At 52.1% G+C, this 18696-nt stretch overlaps 8 protein-coding genes across 8 annotated transcripts; 4 read left to right on the top strand and 4 right to left on the bottom strand.

Moving 5' to 3' along the window:
* Positions 1 to 635: 635 nt before the first annotated feature.
* hhtA (histone H3) lies at positions 636 to 1539 on the bottom strand. Its single transcript, XM_073708727.1, has 3 exons — positions 1289 to 1539; positions 1091 to 1198; positions 636 to 1037 (listed from the first exon to the last, which is right to left on the bottom strand). The coding sequence occupies exons 1-3, from the start codon at positions 1311 to 1313 to the stop codon at positions 760 to 762; spliced, it is 411 nt and encodes a 136-aa protein (XP_073566070.1). The 5' UTR covers positions 1314 to 1539; the 3' UTR covers positions 636 to 759.
* A 486-nt stretch (positions 1540 to 2025) lies between these two features.
* BJY04DRAFT_200149 (histone H4) lies at positions 2026 to 2564 on the top strand (the record flags this gene model as incomplete). The annotated part of the gene is made up of 3 exons (XM_073712878.1): positions 2026 to 2141; positions 2209 to 2484; positions 2539 to 2564. The coding sequence occupies exons 1-3, from the start codon at positions 2132 to 2134 to the stop codon at positions 2562 to 2564; spliced, it is 312 nt and encodes a 103-aa protein (XP_073566069.1). The 5' UTR covers positions 2026 to 2131.
* Positions 2565 to 4170: 1606 nt separating this feature from the next.
* BJY04DRAFT_143447 (uncharacterized protein) lies at positions 4171 to 6116 on the bottom strand. The gene is made up of 2 exons (XM_073708726.1): positions 4887 to 6116; positions 4171 to 4829 (listed from the first exon to the last, which is right to left on the bottom strand). Exons 1-2 carry the CDS (start codon positions 6075 to 6077, stop codon positions 4398 to 4400), a joined length of 1623 nt encoding a protein of 540 aa, XP_073566068.1. The 5' UTR covers positions 6078 to 6116; the 3' UTR covers positions 4171 to 4397.
* Positions 6117 to 6743: 627 nt separating this feature from the next.
* On the bottom strand, positions 6744 to 7793 carry BJY04DRAFT_210682 (uncharacterized protein; the record flags this gene model as incomplete). The annotated part of the gene is made up of 2 exons (XM_073714286.1): positions 6744 to 7401; positions 7471 to 7793. The coding sequence occupies 2 exons, from the start codon at positions 7791 to 7793 to the stop codon at positions 6744 to 6746; spliced, it is 981 nt and encodes a 326-aa protein (XP_073566067.1).
* Positions 7794 to 8658: 865 nt separating this feature from the next.
* On the top strand, positions 8659 to 11187 carry BJY04DRAFT_231725 (uncharacterized protein; the record flags this gene model as incomplete). The annotated part of the gene is made up of 3 exons (XM_073719606.1): positions 8659 to 8713; positions 8764 to 10035; positions 10088 to 11187. The coding sequence occupies 3 exons, from the start codon at positions 8659 to 8661 to the stop codon at positions 11179 to 11181; spliced, it is 2421 nt and encodes an 806-aa protein (XP_073566066.1). The 3' UTR covers positions 11182 to 11187.
* Positions 11188 to 11593: 406 nt separating this feature from the next.
* On the top strand, positions 11594 to 11953 carry BJY04DRAFT_223187 (uncharacterized protein; the record flags this gene model as incomplete). The annotated part of the gene is made up of 2 exons (XM_073717626.1): positions 11594 to 11728; positions 11786 to 11953. 2 exons carry the CDS (start codon positions 11594 to 11596, stop codon positions 11951 to 11953), a joined length of 303 nt encoding a protein of 100 aa, XP_073566065.1.
* A 629-nt stretch (positions 11954 to 12582) lies between these two features.
* Positions 12583 to 17319, top strand: BJY04DRAFT_223186 (uncharacterized protein; the record flags this gene model as incomplete). The annotated part of the gene is made up of 15 exons (XM_073717625.1): positions 12583 to 12749; positions 12811 to 13509; positions 13605 to 13862; positions 13917 to 14536; positions 14599 to 14950; positions 15005 to 15365; positions 15434 to 15647; positions 15697 to 15837; positions 15889 to 16065; positions 16125 to 16210; positions 16263 to 16501; positions 16560 to 16635; positions 16692 to 16748; positions 16805 to 16858; positions 16918 to 17319. 15 exons carry the CDS (start codon positions 12583 to 12585, stop codon positions 17317 to 17319), a joined length of 3903 nt encoding a protein of 1300 aa, XP_073566064.1.
* A 724-nt stretch (positions 17320 to 18043) lies between these two features.
* BJY04DRAFT_200139 (uncharacterized protein) lies at positions 18044 to 18564 on the bottom strand (the record flags this gene model as incomplete). The annotated part of the gene is made up of 2 exons (XM_073712877.1): positions 18192 to 18564; positions 18044 to 18133 (listed from the first exon to the last, which is right to left on the bottom strand). The coding sequence occupies exons 1-2, from the start codon at positions 18410 to 18412 to the stop codon at positions 18046 to 18048; spliced, it is 309 nt and encodes a 102-aa protein (XP_073566063.1). The 5' UTR covers positions 18413 to 18564.
* Positions 18565 to 18696: the final 132 nt, after the last annotated feature.

Genomic DNA, 18696 nt, shown 5'->3' with positions numbered 1-18696 from the left:
GGTACCCAAGGGTACTCGGGACTGAAAGCCTCAGGCCCAATTCCTTCGGCCACAATCAGGCCATGCACTCGTCTATGAGTCATTCGTTTTTCTAGTCCCTGTGAAACGCTATTTCATTGACTATAGAATCGGTAATAATAAAGTGTCTCGGGATTTGAGTGACAGATACCCTTGATAACTAGGTGTAGTGAGCCCCGGTCGCGGTCGCATTTACTGTCTCGGGTCAGGAGCCGCTTTGTTGCGAACAAGGGACCTTGGACTTGGAGGGTTGTTTCGAACGGACAATGCGCTTTGTCCAAGGCAGAAATCAGGTTTGAAAGACGCGGAACGAGAGGGGTGACGCGTAGGACGTCATGCAAGGCTGGCTGGCGTGAGCGGAGTCAAGTCGCGACCGTAGGTAAACAGCCCGACCGACGCGCTCAAGGAGAAGTCTACAGCTACAGGAAACAATGACAGTAGCACTGGATTGATTGTCATAGATACTGAATTTGTCTATGCCATCCGGTGGCATCTCAAGACACCATTCGAGGATAAGATTCCTTAATGTACATAGTATTCGAATGCACCCATGATGTATCCGTCCAGCCGCTGGATGAGGGCAGCCTACTAGTTATCGAGAAAAACAAGAAACCCATTGCCGAACCCGTTGATATTGTGAAAAAGAGCAAAACCCGTCATGTATCGCCAGTCATGAAAAAGAGAAATAAGAAAACCCCATTATCGCCATCCCAGATGTGAACCAACCACGAAAGAAAGCACTTAAGAGCGCTCACCGCGGAGACGGCGGGCGAGCTGGATGTCCTTGGACTGGATGGTGACACGCTTGGCGTGGATGGCGCACAGGTTGGTGTCCTCGAAGAGGGAGACGAGGTAGGCCTCAACGGACTCCTGGAGAGCACCGATGGCGGAGGACTGGAAGCGGAGGTCGGACTTGAAGTCCTGGGCGATTTCACGGACGAGACGCTGGAAGGGGAGCTTGCGGATCAGGAGCTCGGTGGACTTCTGGTAACGACGGATCTCACGGAGAGCGACGGTACCTTAGATGACGTTAGACAGGAATGAGAGGACAATGAGGTTCGAGTGAACTTACCAGGCTTGTAGCGGTGAGGCTTCTTGACACCTCCGGTGGAGGGAGCGGCCTTGCGGGCAGCCTTGGAAGCGAGCTGCTTACGGGGAGCCTTGCCACCAGTGGACTTACCTGTTGCAGTGTTAGCGTGAGGCTATCCAAAAGAGCGCGACAGCGACACGGTCGCGTCACAAGAGGAACGGCAGTGAGGAGAGGACTTACGGGCAGTCTGCTTGGTACGAGCCATTGTAGATGATAAGGTTTGATGAGAAAAGTGGAGTTTTGGATGAAAAAGTGTCGATGTTGATGAAAGTCGATGGCTGAAATAGGTTGTCGACTGGAAAGGATAGATAGATGAAAGAAGGATGGAGGGGGCGGGTGGGGGAAGGTATTTGTAGTAAGCGAAAGGCGGGTGGTGATCTGGGTGGTTTGCCTACCAAGCTGGGTGGCCCTAGCGCGCTTTCCTTTGATCAGAAAAAGTGTTCGGAAACCAGCACACCATAAGCCGTGATTTCGCGGCCCCGTTTTTGCTGCCAGAATCAAATGCCCTTGCGGGCCAGGGCGGTGGCCACCGGCAGTTGCCCCCTGCGCTAAGCGAGAGCCTTTCCGGGGAGCCAATAGAATCACAGGATCACGAAATCTAGAATGCCTCCCTGACACACTCTGATCCCAACCTCAACGGTGGTATCTTGCTCGATCAGAAAAATGCCTGTAGCTTCTCCAGTACGTAGTGAATGACTTTCCCCTCACTGAATGCCGATCCCTGTCCAGACGCGTTGTCGTGTCCAGATCAGAGCATCCCCAGCAAGATCAACTGCGTCACGGTCACGTTACCCGTCCCTTAGGCCTTCCGCATGATCACACATTCTGATTGGTCGATCAACAACGGCCGCGAGTGATTCCAGCTCGCTCCCCACGCGCTTCCCTCCTCTATACAAATATTCTCCCGTCCCATGGAAGCTCATCCGCCTTTCCTTATCCCATCAATCTCTCGCCGTCCACTCGACACTTAATTTATCTCCACCTCCTCAACTTTAAGCTTATCCCCCCTCACACTCTATCAACATGTCTGGACGTAAGTCTTCCTCTATGAGCTTGTCCATCTCTGCTCTCGATCATTCACTGACGCGTCTCTTCTACAGGCGGAAAAGGTGGCAAGGGTCTCGGAAAGGGCGGTGCCAAGCGTCACCGCAAGATTCTTCGTGACAACATCCAGGGTATCACCAAGCCCGCTATCCGCCGTCTCGCTCGCCGTGGTGGTGTCAAGCGTATCTCCGCCATGATCTACGAGGAAACCCGCGGTGTCCTCAAGACTTTCCTCGAGGGTGTCATCCGTGATGCCGTCACCTACACTGAGCACGCCAAGCGCAAGACCGTCACCTCCCTCGACGTCGTCTACGCCCTCAAGCGTCAAGGCCGTGAGTTTCTCTTGTCCTCGTTCTTCTCAACCTCATCTAACATCCCTCTCCTAGGTACCCTCTACGGTTTCGGTGGTTAAGCGTGTTCTTTCTGCATTGTTTTCGTTTATACCATCCTGCGCGGGCGGCGCGTCAGTTGTCCTCCGCAGCAGTGACGCGACGGTTTGCTTTTTCGGGTTGGTTCATGGTATGACTGGGACGTTGGGGTGTTCTTGATCTTTTCTTACACAAGTGTCATGGGTCTCTGGGTTTGCTTTACGTACTTTTTATCTATTTTCATACACGTCCACTACTGGTCTGCTACCTAGTGTTCGTCTTTGATTTTCTGTATCATAACAGCCTTCATGCTCCCGGCTGGCGCCATGGGCTAAATATGATCGCGCTGCATGAGGCGCGATCCTATGAATACAAACGATCAAAAAATCATCGTCTTCCTCTGTAGTTTCTCTTCCCTTCCTTCGGTCGGCTCTGCTGTCTTTGCTATATCGTTTTTAACTGGTAGTCTCGACTTGCTGTCTGCTTTACGTCTTACTGTAGCATGACTGCCCTGGTCGGTCACGTATACTTCGTCTCGCCATGACTCTCGGCGCTCTTCCTGTGTAGTGTTGGTCTTTGCTCTCGGTTGTGCTTTTTCGTTTGCGTCATGGCATGCGTGCCAGCAGTTGCTCGTAGTATACCCGCGCTCGCTGCTGTGTCTTCATGCTTGATCTCTACTTGTGTCGACGTAGAATGGCATCTAGCTATGTGCGATTGTGTTCTTCTTGGTCGGTTAAACCATGTAGTTGGCTTTCAGTGTCATATTTGTTATTTTGTTGGAATCATGTTGGTTGTGGTCAGAATGTAGTGTAGTAGTTTTATGTTGTACTACATGACAATATATATAATGAAGCACAAGAGTAACGAGTTTTCATGCTTTAGCAAAACGCGTACAGATGTCGCGTCAGTTATAGATATACACGATCCAGAGTTGAAATTGAAGACCCAGAGAGTCCAAACATCGAGTGTACGACCGTGATCATGGATATAACATCGACAGCATCTCTTCGAATGTGTAGCCCCAGGCAGAAAAAGCACCAAAAGAGGTAACCGCTAGCTGGGCTGCAATCCAAGCGCCAAGACACCAAATTTGGAAGCCACGCGCAGCCGCCCGCCGGGAATTGGAACGCGAAGATGCTTTCCTGCGCACTGCATACTCAAGCCACCATACCTCGAATGATATGGCATCAGGAGCAGTCCAGGGATGGAGCTGGCAAGATTTCCAACCATGGATCCAGCAATGACTGGGCATCCGGCGGCATTCGACGCGCTGGGACCTACGACGCCATACGCGACGAGCCATGACGTCGCCAGTGCTAGATAAACACCAAGCGACAGAAGTCTGGTCTGCCTCCGACACCACGATCTCGACAAGCAGAGGGCAATGATGACAATGACCAGGAAAGACGGACGTCCAGAGCATGCAATGGGGACATCCAAGACCAATCACACCAAACTGCCTCCGATAGCAAGATGAGATATCCCGAAGGAGATTCGTAAGTGCTCCTCTACCTCAAGATCGAACTCTGACACTATGTTGACACATGGAAGGATCAACACCGAACCATATTTCTTCCAAGATGATACGTGAACGAATCCCGGATCGACCAATTCATCCGCAAGAACATACACAAAGCCACACACACAGACCCAACGAGTCGCCCAGAACCCAATGACAAATCGACTGGCAACGAAACACTAGACGAACTATGACCCCCGTACAACCAGATATGTGACAAACGCGTCCATAGCAGGATTACATCGAGCACAGGAAACAGAACGTGCGGAACACCAACCTCAGCACAGCGGCCCTTAACAGCACAGCGGTTATAGAAAGTGGATAGAGTTGCTCAAGAATCGGCTGTACACCTAAGCTGTCATATACTGCTAAGGTAACCAACGTAATTTAGTTGAGGACCCTTTACATGAACTCGGTCCGAAACGGCTCCCCGACGACCGCGCTCGTCCCCATCCAGGCGCCGGAGGCATGGATCGCTAGCAGGGTCGCTTATCTCATACGTTGCAGTAAACCGCTTTTCGAATCGAGAATAAACCGGCTCCCACTGCGGATGGCGGCGGAAGGACTTACCCGTCCAAAGCTTTACTGTGTACGATGTATACGAGGTGCTGGTATCAAGACCTGAGAACCTTCGCTGGTCAAATAATGCCTGACCAATACCCTGTGCCGACTCATAGTTCAAGAGGGGCCGTATGGGGTGTTTAAGATCCGTAAGCCCTAGCTCAAAGTGGATCGACAGGCTATTGAGACATCTGAAGCCTGTTGCTAATTTTCGAAGAACGTCGTCGGGCTGAAAAACTCATTACTTAGCGGTGCGTATCGCAGAATAGAAGGCCGGGTTCCCTACCAATATATCCTCACCACGCTGGATATCCACCGCCAAGGAGCGCAGTCTCGGACATCTTTCATCGAGATAGTCTAATTCTTGTGCCGTGAAGACTCTTCGCTGAATCCCCTTGCCTGTCGGCTCATCCTCGTGCAAAAAGAGGGTTTCCATATCCATATGATGACCAATTGCGTCGACGGAGCATATGTAACCTTTCAACTCCAATGTGGTCAGAGTATCAAAGGACATCAGAAAACGCTCAAGCTCTCTGTGATCCGGTTTTCCTTCGCCCGCATAGGCAAAGACCCTGAGGGTCTTCAGAGACGTAGAATACCCAGCAAAGTGGCCTAATAGCTTGGACGTTGCTTGCGGACCGATAGCCAATGTCAACAAATTTGACCACTGAAACCTATCGCGCCAGTGCATCCATTCATCATCATCCATTCGATAGCCATCCAGAGCAAGCTCCTCGAGAGCCGGGAACTCCTCCTCGCCCGTCAATCGGAATGATCCCATCCAAGTAGACCGAAGGAGGCCGCCCATGACACAACCCCCGTACGGTCTATTTACCCTGAGCGAGAACGAGCGAAGATTCGAGCAATTGAACAGTAGCCTTTGAACCTCGAGAATCTCCGGGCGCGATCCATCGTTTGGACAGACTGGACTGGCAGAGATACGCAAACCCCTAACGAAAGGTAGCGGTCCGTCTATTGACAAACAATCTCCACCAGTCAAGTCCAGGATAAGCTCTGGTCCTGCCTTGTGAGCTCCAATGGCACGGATCATCTCGTCCGTTTGAAATCCGGAGACTCCCAGGTTGACTTTGCGAAGGTTGGGCAAGCGATCAATCAGCCCAAGCAAGCAGTCGCGCTCTTGAAGTCGTTGAATAAAACGCCAATCTAACACTACCGGTAAAAGCTCACGTTGAACCCGCAAGAGGTTCAGTTCCTGCACAAACCCCCTAATACTATCGTTCTTATCATCCTCGAGCCGAGACAGTAGGTTCCAATGGCCCCTAGTGAGGTCTGGCTCTTGCTTCTCGTGCTTGAGAAAGACGTATGTAGTCTTAGTCAACGATATTGATCGGTACAAAAGGGGCGTTGCCAGAAAGTTGAACGACTTGGAGACCAAGCAGATATTGCGCAAGTCTTCTCGGGCCACATTCTCAAAAACAATTCTCCATTCATCGAGGCCGACTGTTGATCCTGCCATGTCTTCAGCCAGAGAGTTTTGTTAACCGCAAGGCAGAGGATGGAGGGTCTGAGCAGCTGCCTGCGGATGATGACGCGGTCGATATCTACAGATGCCTAAACTACGCTAAATCACCACGTGAATTGGTATCAGCCTTACTACCATGGGTGTCCCTTCACCGGTTGCAATGACGGAGTATCTTGACAGCCATTATTTTTCGTTGTTCCGCCAGCCTGTGGTCCCCATCAGTGTAGGAGGGGCCTAGAAAGTCGCGCAGCTCCTGCTCCGAAACACGAGCTTCCGCAGCCTGTAAAGCTGTCGCAAACTGACCGTATGCCAGCTGCGTGTCAATCGCTGCACCCTTCTGAATGAGCATAGCAGCCGTTGCGAGAATGCTTCCACATTTACCCCACTCACGAAGTTCGATGACATCCAATCCGGGCTCGGACGGCGAGACTGGCAAAAGAAGCCGTTCCGTTTTAGCCTGCTTGAATCAGCACCGGCGGCTTCGATGGTATTAGAGAGGCGTGGCAATGCATCGTAGGCGAATGCTGCAATCCCCATTCTGTTGGCGGCTTGCTATAGGCTGCCGGGGCTTACATGCTTGTTACTGAGTCACCAGTAGGATGTACCTGAGGAATACAGAAAAAGAAAGCATCTTAGGGCAGTTGCATGACTAGAGGTTTGTTAGACTGGCGATCTCGCAAGAAATTTGTCGTCCAAGCCAGATAGACTAAGCGTTGCTCTGCCCCAAAGCTTCAGTACATCGCGAACCGTCTTCGTCTGTAGCTCCGGAAAGAGCGCATTCACGTTCACAGCCTCTCCATCAATCAAATCAAGCTCGCCATCGAGCAACATAACCCCCGTGGCAGCCAAGATTGGCACAATAAAGTCTTCTGACCCGGCTGGCAAGGTCTCCTTATGAATCGGAAGCATTGTCCGCTCCCCAGCAAGGAGCGTCTCCCTCTTTTCATAGTGTTTTTCGAACTCCACTCCCTTGATCTCCTCCGCAAGACGCACCTGCTCCGCAATCGAAGACCGGTCTCCAATAAGATAGTACTTCTTCTCCCATCGTGGCAGGGATAACAAAGCAGCGACATAACGGGCGACATCGCTCGTGTGGGTTTGAGCCACAGGAGTCGTGCCGTCGCCTGGAATGACAGCATAGTTATTCTGTAGATCGATCCACATCGGCGCGGCGACAGTCAAGGGCGTTGGGACCCGCGGTGCGACAAGGTAATCGAGAAATTGACCTGTCGAAAATAGCGTGTACTCGAGGCTTGTGTGCTCAAGGCGCTCTCTGGCCTTGATTTTCCACTCATATGCAGGTAGTGCGGCCATATGCCTGAGCGCAACCGGAGTTAGCTTCAGCTCCTCCGATTACCGTGCAGGAAAAGGGGGTCTTGCAACGTACTTCTCCTTATAATCAATACCCAGCTCACTCGGCATGAACCTTCTTGTCGCTGCCGACTGTTCAGCGGCCTCAAGGAGATTCATCTGCGCCTCCCCGCCGCCGTCCTCCATCTTGAGGGCCGAGATCACTGTGTGAATCTCGTTGGCTTTCAAGATCGCCTTGATTTCTTCAATCCTGTCATAGTCGACAGCCAGGTACCGCGAATCACCTTGCCTTGCGGTACGGCTGAGGATGAATACTTCGTCTTGCCCGCGAGCTTCGATTGCAGCGACAATGGCGCTTCCAACGCCCTGCGAGCCACCGGCAACTGCAACTTTGACCATATTCGTCTTAGTTTCTCTGAGAGAAGGCGAGACTTCTTTGTTATGCCTGACAATGGCAAACAGTGCGGCCGATAGAAGGGTATTTATGGCATTTTCTCTGGAGACAATACATACTTCGGAATTAGCTCTGCCGACGGAGCGGGAGCGGATGGTGCAGAGACCGGGGAATTGTTCGGATTCCAGCTCCTCCGCAATCCGGGGCGAGATGTGGGGGCCGAGCACTCAACTCAGACTCCAAAGAGCTGTATTAGGGCTGTTGTAGCTGCAGCCAGAGCAGTCCACTTCAGAGACAGACATGGTTATCTCAACCTGAAACAGAACCTGCACTGCTGCATCGATTAATCCACTCAGAACCACACGACAAGCGGTAGCCAGCGGATTTCTCTCATTAGCGGCACCCCTCGCTGGAGCCAGGCCCTGTATGTGTCCAGAGTTTCATAGTCATACTGTATGATAGAAAATGGGGTCCGGTGGACGAATACGCCATGTCATCATATAGGTGGTCGATTCAAAGAAAGAGCGATCGATGTTGATCTGCTGGGGAAGGAGGGTTGAAGCCACAGTGACACACAGACTCCCATCCTGCAGTGCAAATACGAACTGCTGGCAATACCGAGATGTTCATTCGCCAACGCTCGATTCTTGGCCTTTTCCCGGGAGCGCCCAGGTCAAGCTATCGGCCATTCAGGCGCCTACATCAGACCTAAGGGCCTTGGCTAGCCCTATTCCAAGAGGCTCAAGTTGACCAAAAAAAAGTCGGGCACGAGGTCTGCTAAAGACAGGAGGAATGTTTAAGATGGGGGACCTCCTGCAGATAGGGGTCCTAGACTCGTTCTTCGCAGATTTCGCGTTCAGAGACAGCAAGATGGACCTCACTGTCGGACAGGTGTCTGGTATAATCGCCGCTGGCGTAGTAGTCGGTATGTTTGGCCTACCGTATGCCACAGCGTGGCTTGCTGATGCTTTCTAGTCAAGATTGTTCTGCCAACGTTATGCGCTTTCCTTTTTATCGGGACTCTGCAAGAGCGTAATAGCGCCACCACTACCAGCGCCGTTTCGTGGTCATCTATCGGTCGATTGCTGCACTCCTCATACTGGCCAACGATCTTAAGCAGTGACTCCGCTGCCTTGAGTGGTGTTCCATTCATCGTCCTCTTCTTCAGATATGCCGGCATGCTGTGTACTATGCTGATTTCGATCGCGGCCATCGTCACCCCGCTTGGTCTATACGAATCGATGGTGCCTGGTCATCCGGAGCCAGAACAATTTCATCATATTCAAGACGAAGGGATCTTTGGAACAGGGACTCCGAGAAGGAATGATAGTGTGACCTGGAGCCGAATTTGCGGCGGCTTAAGCCAACCTTTTACGTGCCCGGATTTAACACGACCTTTGCCCTCAACCAACCGCTCTATCGACAGGAGCATACCGCAAGAGACTATAGATCTCTTTACAAGCGGCTCTGCTAGTAGTAACTCACTGTCGAGCATATTCGATATTCAATGGCGTATGTGGTCGTGGACACAACTCTTAGCTACCAACCAGACTAATGCCACCAACACATCTCTGTCGAGAGACTCTTCATACCAGGAACCATATCCAATTGGAATATTCAGACAGATCTCGACGTTAGCATTGGAAGACAGGCTTGAAGTAGTTGATGGCCTTGTAATCGACGCAAAGCATGGAGGTGTCGGCTTTCGAAATCACAGCGCCCCCCGGTTGACGGTTCACGGAAGTACCTGGAGCGAAGACCTCCTCTTCATACAGCCCGTTACGAGCTGTGTCGATACTAATTTGACACTGAATTACGCCATACCGGAGAATGATGTGCTCTCATTCACCATGCAGGCTCCAAACAATATGACCGTGATCGACAGAGGCGGCTTTTCCCAATTGAACACAACTTATCCAGAGTGGGACAGGACTGATGTGCAAACAAATCCTCAACTCTGGGCTCGCGCCTACCAAGCAGCCTGGCTGTCCAATGTTTTTGCTATGAGCAAATACGGTATCAGCAATGTAACCGTAAGCAGTGATTCAAAAAAGCCTCTTGCCTTCCATGGGAAGGATTCGCTCCATAACCAATCGTTTCCAATCTCTCGAACAGTACCCAATCGTTGCTGGATCGACCGCAGCTATACAGGAACTATTGCTGCCAACCCTTTCGGCTGCTATGCTGCAAACGCAAGTGCTTCATTTCCGGAGGATGACTCGCTGGACGCTACTCCAAGCAAGATAAGTATGTATATGCTCTCGTCCTGGTTGAATGATATATGCAAACCTGGCTATAGGATCTCTCTGCGAGGCGACCGAATTCGATGCTAGCCTTGGGAACATCGGACACATTGCTACATACTGCGCCCTCATTTTCGGGGCATCCCAGAGATTAGACAGCAATCAGGACGATGACCTGCCCTTCCATGTTCCTGGCACAGCCTGGTATAGGCCTATGTACTCCTGCGCAATGGCCGTGGAGGCTACGATCAAAACCGTTACTTTTACCTTCAACACAACTGACAATCTCAATGGACTGACTGTTCTTGACATTGCGGACATGGAATACAATAGCGAGATCGAATACCCTCTTTGGGGTGTCGAAAATCTAGTGAACATAACGCATTCCTGGACACGTCCACTTTGGGGCCTTGTCTCACGCGAAGCCGCGGAAAATTTCTCACGGGACCATCTACAAACAGTCCAAAAGCCTTCCCTCTTCCTCCCTTTGACAGGTGGTTACGGGTTTACCCCAGAAAGCCAGCAGAACCTCCCCGGGGTAGAGTTCTACGGAGCTGGCTTCGGAGTCGTGGATGATATGTACTACAGCTCTCAAGGCCTTACAGACTACACCGGCAGCTCGAATCTCGCCATGTCGCAACGGTGGAACAAACTCTCAAAGTCTGCAGAGTCAATGACAACAGCCCTGAACCTGGTCTGGACGGACTACGCGGCTAATGCCGTGGTCGGGACAAAGGGAAGTCCTAGCAGTGGTGGTAGCGTGTACCGGCCAGTAAGGACCTATCGAACGGCCATCCGCTACGAGTTGGCCTACGCTATCCCTGCTCTTGCGGTTCTGGCGATCCTCCTACTAGCCTCATTCTTGAGCTTCGTTGTTCTTCTGTTCGACCGTGCTAGTCTGCCGAAGATGAAACGGTACCTCAATGCTACCTCCTCTGGAAGGATTATGGCTTCGATGCTACAGCCGCTGGGTGCTCGGGGGATTGACAACGATACACCGACTGGCGAGTGGATTCGGGCGCAGGGGAAGGTAGGAATCACTGCAGGGAAGAGCATGCCTGCACCGGTGTTAGTACCTGTCTTGAACAATGCGGAGAATAGTGCTCTTTTGAAAGGGCCGGTCGTTGGTCAAGAGCCGCTGCGGATGTGATAATGGCGATTTCCGGAATAGCTGCAACTTGAGCTTCAATTTGAGATCTTGCCCTGTCGTCGGTTTCCCCATATGGTCAAATAGCCTAGGTGCACCTGTTGCCCGAGCGTACGGGTCTGATTATCTCTTTATGTCCACACTGCCCTAACTCCGCCTGTATTTGTTCCCGACGAAGAATGTCTCGATATGACCACCCGCCCCCACTTCAGAAGGTGAATCAAGGAGAAAAGAACATACAAAAGCAAAAAATGGCCCACCCACCTGGGCTGATTTGTGCCACGTCTGCTAGGCAATTGACAGGGGTCAGGATGCTAACGAACACCAACACCCCGCAATCCCTTAGGTCTTCTAACATTGCGGTCTCTATGGACACAATTTACAACGCTAGGCATTGAGTAAAATGCTCTCCATCATGAACGAATTTATTCCTCAATCCTCAGGCAACGAGTTTGATGGCCCGGACTTCAGCAACAACCTCTTCACCGACTTGGCGCCGTTGCTGACACTCTTCGGAGAGCAAGTCACGAAGCAATTTCTCTCCCAGGCTGTACGTGAATTGTCATCCACATTCCAGGTCATTTTTTCACTAAGCTGCCGATTGCAGATGGGATATGGAGATGACATTCTACTGGCAATGGCCCCTCTGGGGATCATAACCTGCATTATCAGTGCCATCCGAGCCGGCGGTCGAAATGGCTCAAAGCTCTCGTCGGTAGAGCGGAAACCTTGTAAGATCCATCGCGGCTCGGTCAGCGCCTCGACACGATCTTGAAGCTCGCGGTATAAGCCGACGGGACTAGCCAAATTGAACACGGGGCCCTGGGCATCGACACTCGCAGGGGCACCAGGCACCAGGAACCAGGCACAGAAATCAGGTTGTGCTCTAGGACTTCCGCATCATGGGACAGTCGTATTTGTGGTGAAACACTGTTCAACAATGCAACCCCCGCCTTCCTCTCGACACAGCAAACTAACGCGATCAAGCACATAAGCCGTGCCATAGGTGCAGCCAAGTCCTGAAAAGCAATACAGCCGTTCTGCAGATGCAGCCAAGGCCCGTGTCTGCACATAAAACTTGGAACAAGCTCACTGGTACCTGCCAAGACCGGCCAGGCTGCGCCTCAAAATACTAGCCATTATAGGCAGCATCCAGCGCTGGGGTCCCTGAAGTTGGAGAATGCTTCGCTCGTTCGCTAGGCGCTCTGCAAGGCACCGGTATTCCCCGGCCACGTTTGCCAACCATTGTCGTTTGGGGTACCGGACTGGCGGGGATGGGTGAATAGGCATCCGGATATTGATCACTTCCAGAAGAATTCACCGGAAATTCTATGATATAAATGGCAAGCGATTCCTTCCCTCATCTGCCATTTGTGCTCATCAGCCAACAGTAACCCAGCAGCCATGGCAATACACCAGCAGAGGAATAATGTCTTGCGTATCTGCTGGCTAGGACTGGTGCTTTGCGCGACATTGGCGCAAGCCGCGATCGTTCCCACTCGCACTCACACCCTCAACCGTCGCGATGAGCTTGCGAACGGTGTGCTGCTAAAGGTGCTTCCCCTTGGAGAGTACGTCAAGAACCAACCAACCTCCTAAACTATTATATCACTAACATGGTCCATTGCGCAGCTCGATCACACGAGGCTCCGGAAGCAGCAAGACAAACGGCTATCGCGGTCCGCTGCACACGTTACTGGAGGAGGACTACGACAACGATATCGATTTCGTCGGCACGCTATCCGACGGGACAATGCAAGACAGCCAGCATCAGGGGCACCGCGGCTACACAATCAAGCAGATCCTCAATGCCCCGCCTAACGGCGTGTACGAAGAGGGAAACATCGTCCTCCTGCACGCGGGGACTAACAACATGAAAGGGGATAGCGACGCAGATAAAGCCCCGGATCAGCTGCGCGATCTCATTGACCACGTCTACGGGGCATGGGAGAGCGCGGTGATCATTCTTGCAAAGATCATTCCGGCCAAGACAGATGGGTTTGCGCCGCGGATTAGCAAGTTCAATGAAGCGGTCGAGGAGATCTATAATGAATACAAGGGCGACCATGAGATGCTCCTCGTTGACATGCACACGGCGTTCATGGAGGAAGGGGACTGGGAGAGCCTGATGAAAGATGACCTGCACCCGAATGACAAGGGGTACGATATCATGGCGCGGGTTTGGTTCGATGCAATCAAGGATGCAAGCGAGCAGGGCATGATCCGCAAATCGGGCGACGGCACAACACCGCCAACGGGGACGGGCTCGCAGGCTTGCAGAGAGAGCCCGTCGTGGTATAACTGGGGGCAGATTGCCATGGGGCCTTCAACGTGAGTACCGGTAAACCACCTCGAGAAAAGAGCCTTTCTCTCTGGTTTCTGTGGTTCTCTATGGGATAGTTTGCTGATGCGATGATAATGTCTAGGGCGACTGATGACGGCCTGCTGGAGCCCGACTTTGGTGAAAAGAACATTGTCAAGGCCGGAGAGTGCGATCGTGATTGGGTTCGCTTCCTAGATCTTGACGGCGACGGGTTGAAGGACTACGCGTGTCTTGACCAGAAGAACGGCTCGATGAGGGTCTGGCTGAACGATTACAAAAACTCGGGAGGTTGGACGGAGATCGAGGGACTCGTCGCGGATGGAGACGAGGATCGAGAAGGTAAAAGGATCATGTTCGCCGAGTAGGTCCTTCCCTAGTCTATATCTTTACCGCTCGTTTCCTGACCACCAGCCAGTATCAACGGCGACGGCCGAGATGACTACATTTTCCTCAATCCCCGGAGCGGCAATGTCGAAGCCTGGATCAACGAAAAGCAGAACGATGACAACAAATGGATGTGGAACTGGATCGGGGTGATATCCGAGGGCTTTGACCTTGAGCCCGAGCAGCTTCGCATGGGTGACATTGATGGAGACGGGAGGGATGACTTCCTTGTCGTGGACGAGAAGACCGGAGCAGTGCAAGCCTGGTTTAACAACGGGGCTGGGGACAAGCCGGACTATTATAAATTTGGCGAGATTGCCTCTGGCAGAACAGCCACTGAGAACGACAAGGTTGTTTTTGCTGACCTGACCGGTAGCGGCAGGGTTGATTATATCCTTGTTGGCGAGTCAGGCAAGGCTGTGGGTATCGTCAACCGTCTGCAGGGGAAATCACTCCAACCACGCTGGTTAGAGGCTGTGACGCTGTTTGAAGGTCCAGATTCGGATGATGTCGACCAGGATTCCATACATTTTGCCGACATCACTGGCGACGGCAGGGCAGACTATCTCTTCATTGGACCAAAGGGGAGTGTGGAACGCTATGAGAACAAGGGCACAGGGGTAGATACCAAGAGGGCGATGGGACTTTCTTGTGTGACTGTAAGTTGTCCACTTTATAGTCCCTTACCGCATGCATATGCTTATCAGGAGTAGTGGACGGTGACGGGGTCGCGGATTACTTCTGGATCAACGAGAATGGCCAGGGATGGGGATACCTTAACCGAGGCAATGGTGTGGAGGATAGTTGGCAGTACATTGGTAATATTGCTCGAGGAACGCACGACCGAGAAGAAATCCGAATGGGAGTACTAACGGACTCCAAACGGGCTGACTATATCGTTGTCAACAAGGACTCCGGAAGGGCGAAGTGGTACGAGAATCTGGGTGAAGATTCCAACGGCGAGTATCAATTTGCCGAGCGGAATTATATCGCGGATGGGCCTGCGGAGACAATCGGTAAGACCTTTGGTATGCATTGGAATGCAAAGAACGTCCGGTTTGCAGAGTGAGTTCGCCCGCTTGGATCCGGATGCAACATGATCGCTAAATAACGGCACAGCCTGGATAATGATGGTCTGGACGACTATGTCTACGTCGACGATCACGGCGCTGTGGTATGGTGGCGGTTCCGTGGCGCCAACGCGGACCCGATTCTTGCGGCACCAGTCAAGGTTGCCGACGGTGTTGGGGTTCGAGCATCACAGGTATGGTTTGCAGATACTGATGGGGACACCCTGTTGGACTACGTGGTTGTGAGTAGGATCACAGGCGCCACCACAACATACCTCAATCTTGGTTTCCGCGGCCCAGACGCGACGGATGGCGCCCCAGGGTCAATTCGATGGGACACCCCGAGGAGCTTCGCGGACGGGGTTGCTGGACTTGAGGGGGACCCTGTTGGCAAGGTTCCTGGTCGTAGTGTGAGACTAGCTGAGGCAAGCACCCCTTCTGTTCAACTTCATGAGGTTCTGAAATTGACAGCTAGCAGATGACTGGGGACAACAGATGGGATTACGTCGTCGTAGGACCGGACCAGGGAACGCTCCTCCACTGGCAGAACCGATGCCCAGACTACTACCCAGAAGACCCCCCCGACGGAAAACCGGGCTGCAGGTGGGACTCGAAGGATCCGCGCGCGTGGGAGGCAAGCGGTGCTGCCAAACTCACGGATGATTTCATTGCGGGACGTGGATTAGAAGAAAGTAGGTTCGCAACGCCCCATCGTGTTCACAGCACTAAAGAAGCCACTAGAGGATTGGTTGGGGGCAATGGATCAGGAGTATTACCTCAATTCAACCGATTCCCCTACCATCGACTGCCAAGGCCTCGAAAGCAATAACTGTATCCTGATCCAGGACGAGACTGGCTGTTCTGGTCTGGACGAGACTGCCTGTGAGTATTCAGCCCCCCAGTGGCCTCTCTCGAGCTCACAACTTTGTACAGACTGGTATGTCCGGGCAATGGCAAGCAGCACACATCAGATTTTCAACCTCATGTATAATTCGCTTATAGCAGGAACCCTTGCTAATTTGGCTTCTGTGGGTGATATGATTGATGATTTCGATACTGAAGAGCCAGACAGCGACACCCTCACGCAAGTCTTTTCGACGCTTGCTGCCGGTGAGGGCCATCTTCCTTGTCTTTCAGCGTGAGGCGCTAACACACGTGGCTCTTGCTAGTTGCTGGCATAGCAGCTTCAATTGCAACAGCTGGAGGAGCAGCTGCGGCCGCCAACGCGTTCACCTTTGCCGGGGCTGCTATATCGGTTAGTTTCCTTCTCCGATGCACCCTCCGTGCTCTGGCTGATCATGAGATAGCTTACCGGGGCCAATATGCCCTCAGGAGATATGGACGACCTTGACGACGTCGATAATAAAATAAGCGTTTATATTGGTGACATATTGAAAGGCGGTGCCAAGGTAATTCGAGACGCCCTCGCTGGTATTTTTGGTAGCGATCGTGAGGACGCCCAGGACGCCATCAAGGGTATTCGAAAGCAACTTATCGACAGCGAGCTCATTGACGCCGGTGATTGGAAGACCATTCAGGGCCAGATGTAAGTGTAGGCTGGTATACATCCTCATGATATCTAGGACGGGCTGACACTCCCCCAGCTTCAACGGCGGTGGATTCATGGATCCTGATGATGGTGATATCGCAGAAGCGATGTCTAACACTGGAGAACGGCTGGTGAGTATTGAACACCGCCCAATCATGCTAAGATGGTGCTAATAGACGTTATTCAGTCACATGCCGTGCTGGGCCATCTGCTCGCCTCGATGAAATATATCGTCGTCAATCCGGTTGATAACCCCCTTTCCCAAGCATCGCGTCCGTACAGTGACTCATTCTCCGCTAGTTGATCCCAGATCGAGATGCCTGCGACTTTTTCAAGTCAGCACGAATGGTCGAGGTGGGTGATTTCTGAGCAGCCGACACACAAACTTGGATTATCTTCTGACTGTCTTCTAGGACGAGTGTTTATATCTTGTCCGTCTCCCAAGAGAGCAGCTGGTCTCCGAAAGCGTACCCGACGATATCATCGACACCATCGAAAACAAGTACAATGTCAACCTCGACGCCTTGTTAAAGAGTGCCAGGGACTGCGACAACTACAAAAAAGACGATGACGACAACCAGGATGTAGTGGAGGCGATCTCCAAAGACCGGGATTCCTACCCTAAGTGCTTTTTGGGACTCGGTTATGCGAAAGCGTCCAAGGAGAATGTAGGATACCCCTTTGTCGAGGCGGCGAACAAGGACGATCTCCCTGACTGGGTCGATGAAAGGAATACTTGGGACGAGGGGCTCGAGAAGGCCTGTGAACTGAAATCCTGGCAAGATACCGAGCCGTGCAAGAACTTCAACACGTGAGGCGTTCTTTTTCTTCAGGAGTTCTCATTTCATCGCTCTCTCCGTTCTTATTCTACGCCAGTGTGTTTGAAAGTCCATGGACGTATCTATTGGCGACCCACTATTTGGTTTTTTTGCTTTGCTGGAGATTACTTGCAGTCGGATGTAATATGAATCATACTAGTTACAACTATCCTAGTGAAAGGGCTTGATGGGTCTACGTACATTCATGCTGCAGTTCGCCACAATAAAAAATGTATAACCAGGGATAGTGAGCGAGCGGCCTGAACCAACCCAACAAGACAACAAAACCAAGCTACACAGGTATAGATACTCGCTACGCTGGCAAAAAAAACATACAACAGCTGGGATTCGCATGTGGTCACCCACCATACTACTAACCAGCCGGCGTGAGGCTTAAGTACGGCTGAGCGGACGGGAAGCCCTGTTCTCCTCACCCTGTGGTCGTATGTACTAGTTCTTTTACATCTACGTTCTATAATCACTACGATGACAAAATACTTTCCTTCTCAAGAGCCCCAGGCAACAGAGTGGGTAACCTAGGGCTCAAGCTTTCAGATAAGGTCGAGCGACTAGTAACTAGTAGATCTCCAGAACTTAGAAGACATTCACGTTACCCACTCCAGAGCAGTGGAGATTAGATTAGCTTAGCTTAGCTTCCCTTCGTCCGCGGTTCATGCACCCAAACTCTGATTGATTTCTATCCTATTCAGGGGCTCGACCTGTTTATGCCACTGCAGCAATAATAATAATGAACTCAGTCAAGCTGCTTCTCCTCGGCGACTCCCCAAACACCACCGACTTTCTCCACAGGGTACCCTCCTACTACCAGACCCACTATTTCTCGTCCTCTGACTAACTCCACCACGCAGTTCAATCGCGCTGCCGTCGCGCGGGCCGTCGCTGCAGGCACACTCTCCGCGCCTGGAACACTCGAATACGTCAGAGAGTGCAGCATAAGCCCAAGCCCAAGCTCAAGCTCAAACACAACCAAAATACAAGTCCAAGTAATCACACGCACAAAGCACCTCCACGAAACGGGCGAGCTGCAATGTTTCGAAGACAACACCGGTCCAGCCGGGATCATCCTCATTTACGACGTCACGTCCGGATTCTCATTTGAGGGCGTTCAGAAGGCTCTGCTTGACCTGACGCTGCGCGAGGAGCTCGAAGATGAGAGTGGAGAATGCATTCAGATCTGTGTAGTCGGCGACACGGGTATATTAGGCTTTGACGCTGCGGAGCGTGTTGTTCCCGGTGAGGAGGGGCGGGCGCTGGCGGGGAGGTTCGGGGCGGGGTTTGTGGAGGTTTCGACGGAGAGTGGGCGCGATGTTGATCGGGTTGTTGAGGGGGTCGTCAGGGGGTGTTTGGGGTTGG

Source organism: Aspergillus karnatakaensis (genome assembly GCF_047715665.1).
Source record: "Aspergillus karnatakaensis strain CBS 102800 unplaced genomic scaffold BJY04scaffold_69, whole genome shotgun sequence".
In the NCBI taxonomy this organism is placed as follows: Eukaryota; Fungi; Ascomycota; class Eurotiomycetes; order Eurotiales; family Aspergillaceae; genus Aspergillus; species Aspergillus karnatakaensis.
Note: the sequence above shows the minus strand (reverse complement) of the source record. Positions and strands in the feature narration are given on the sequence as shown.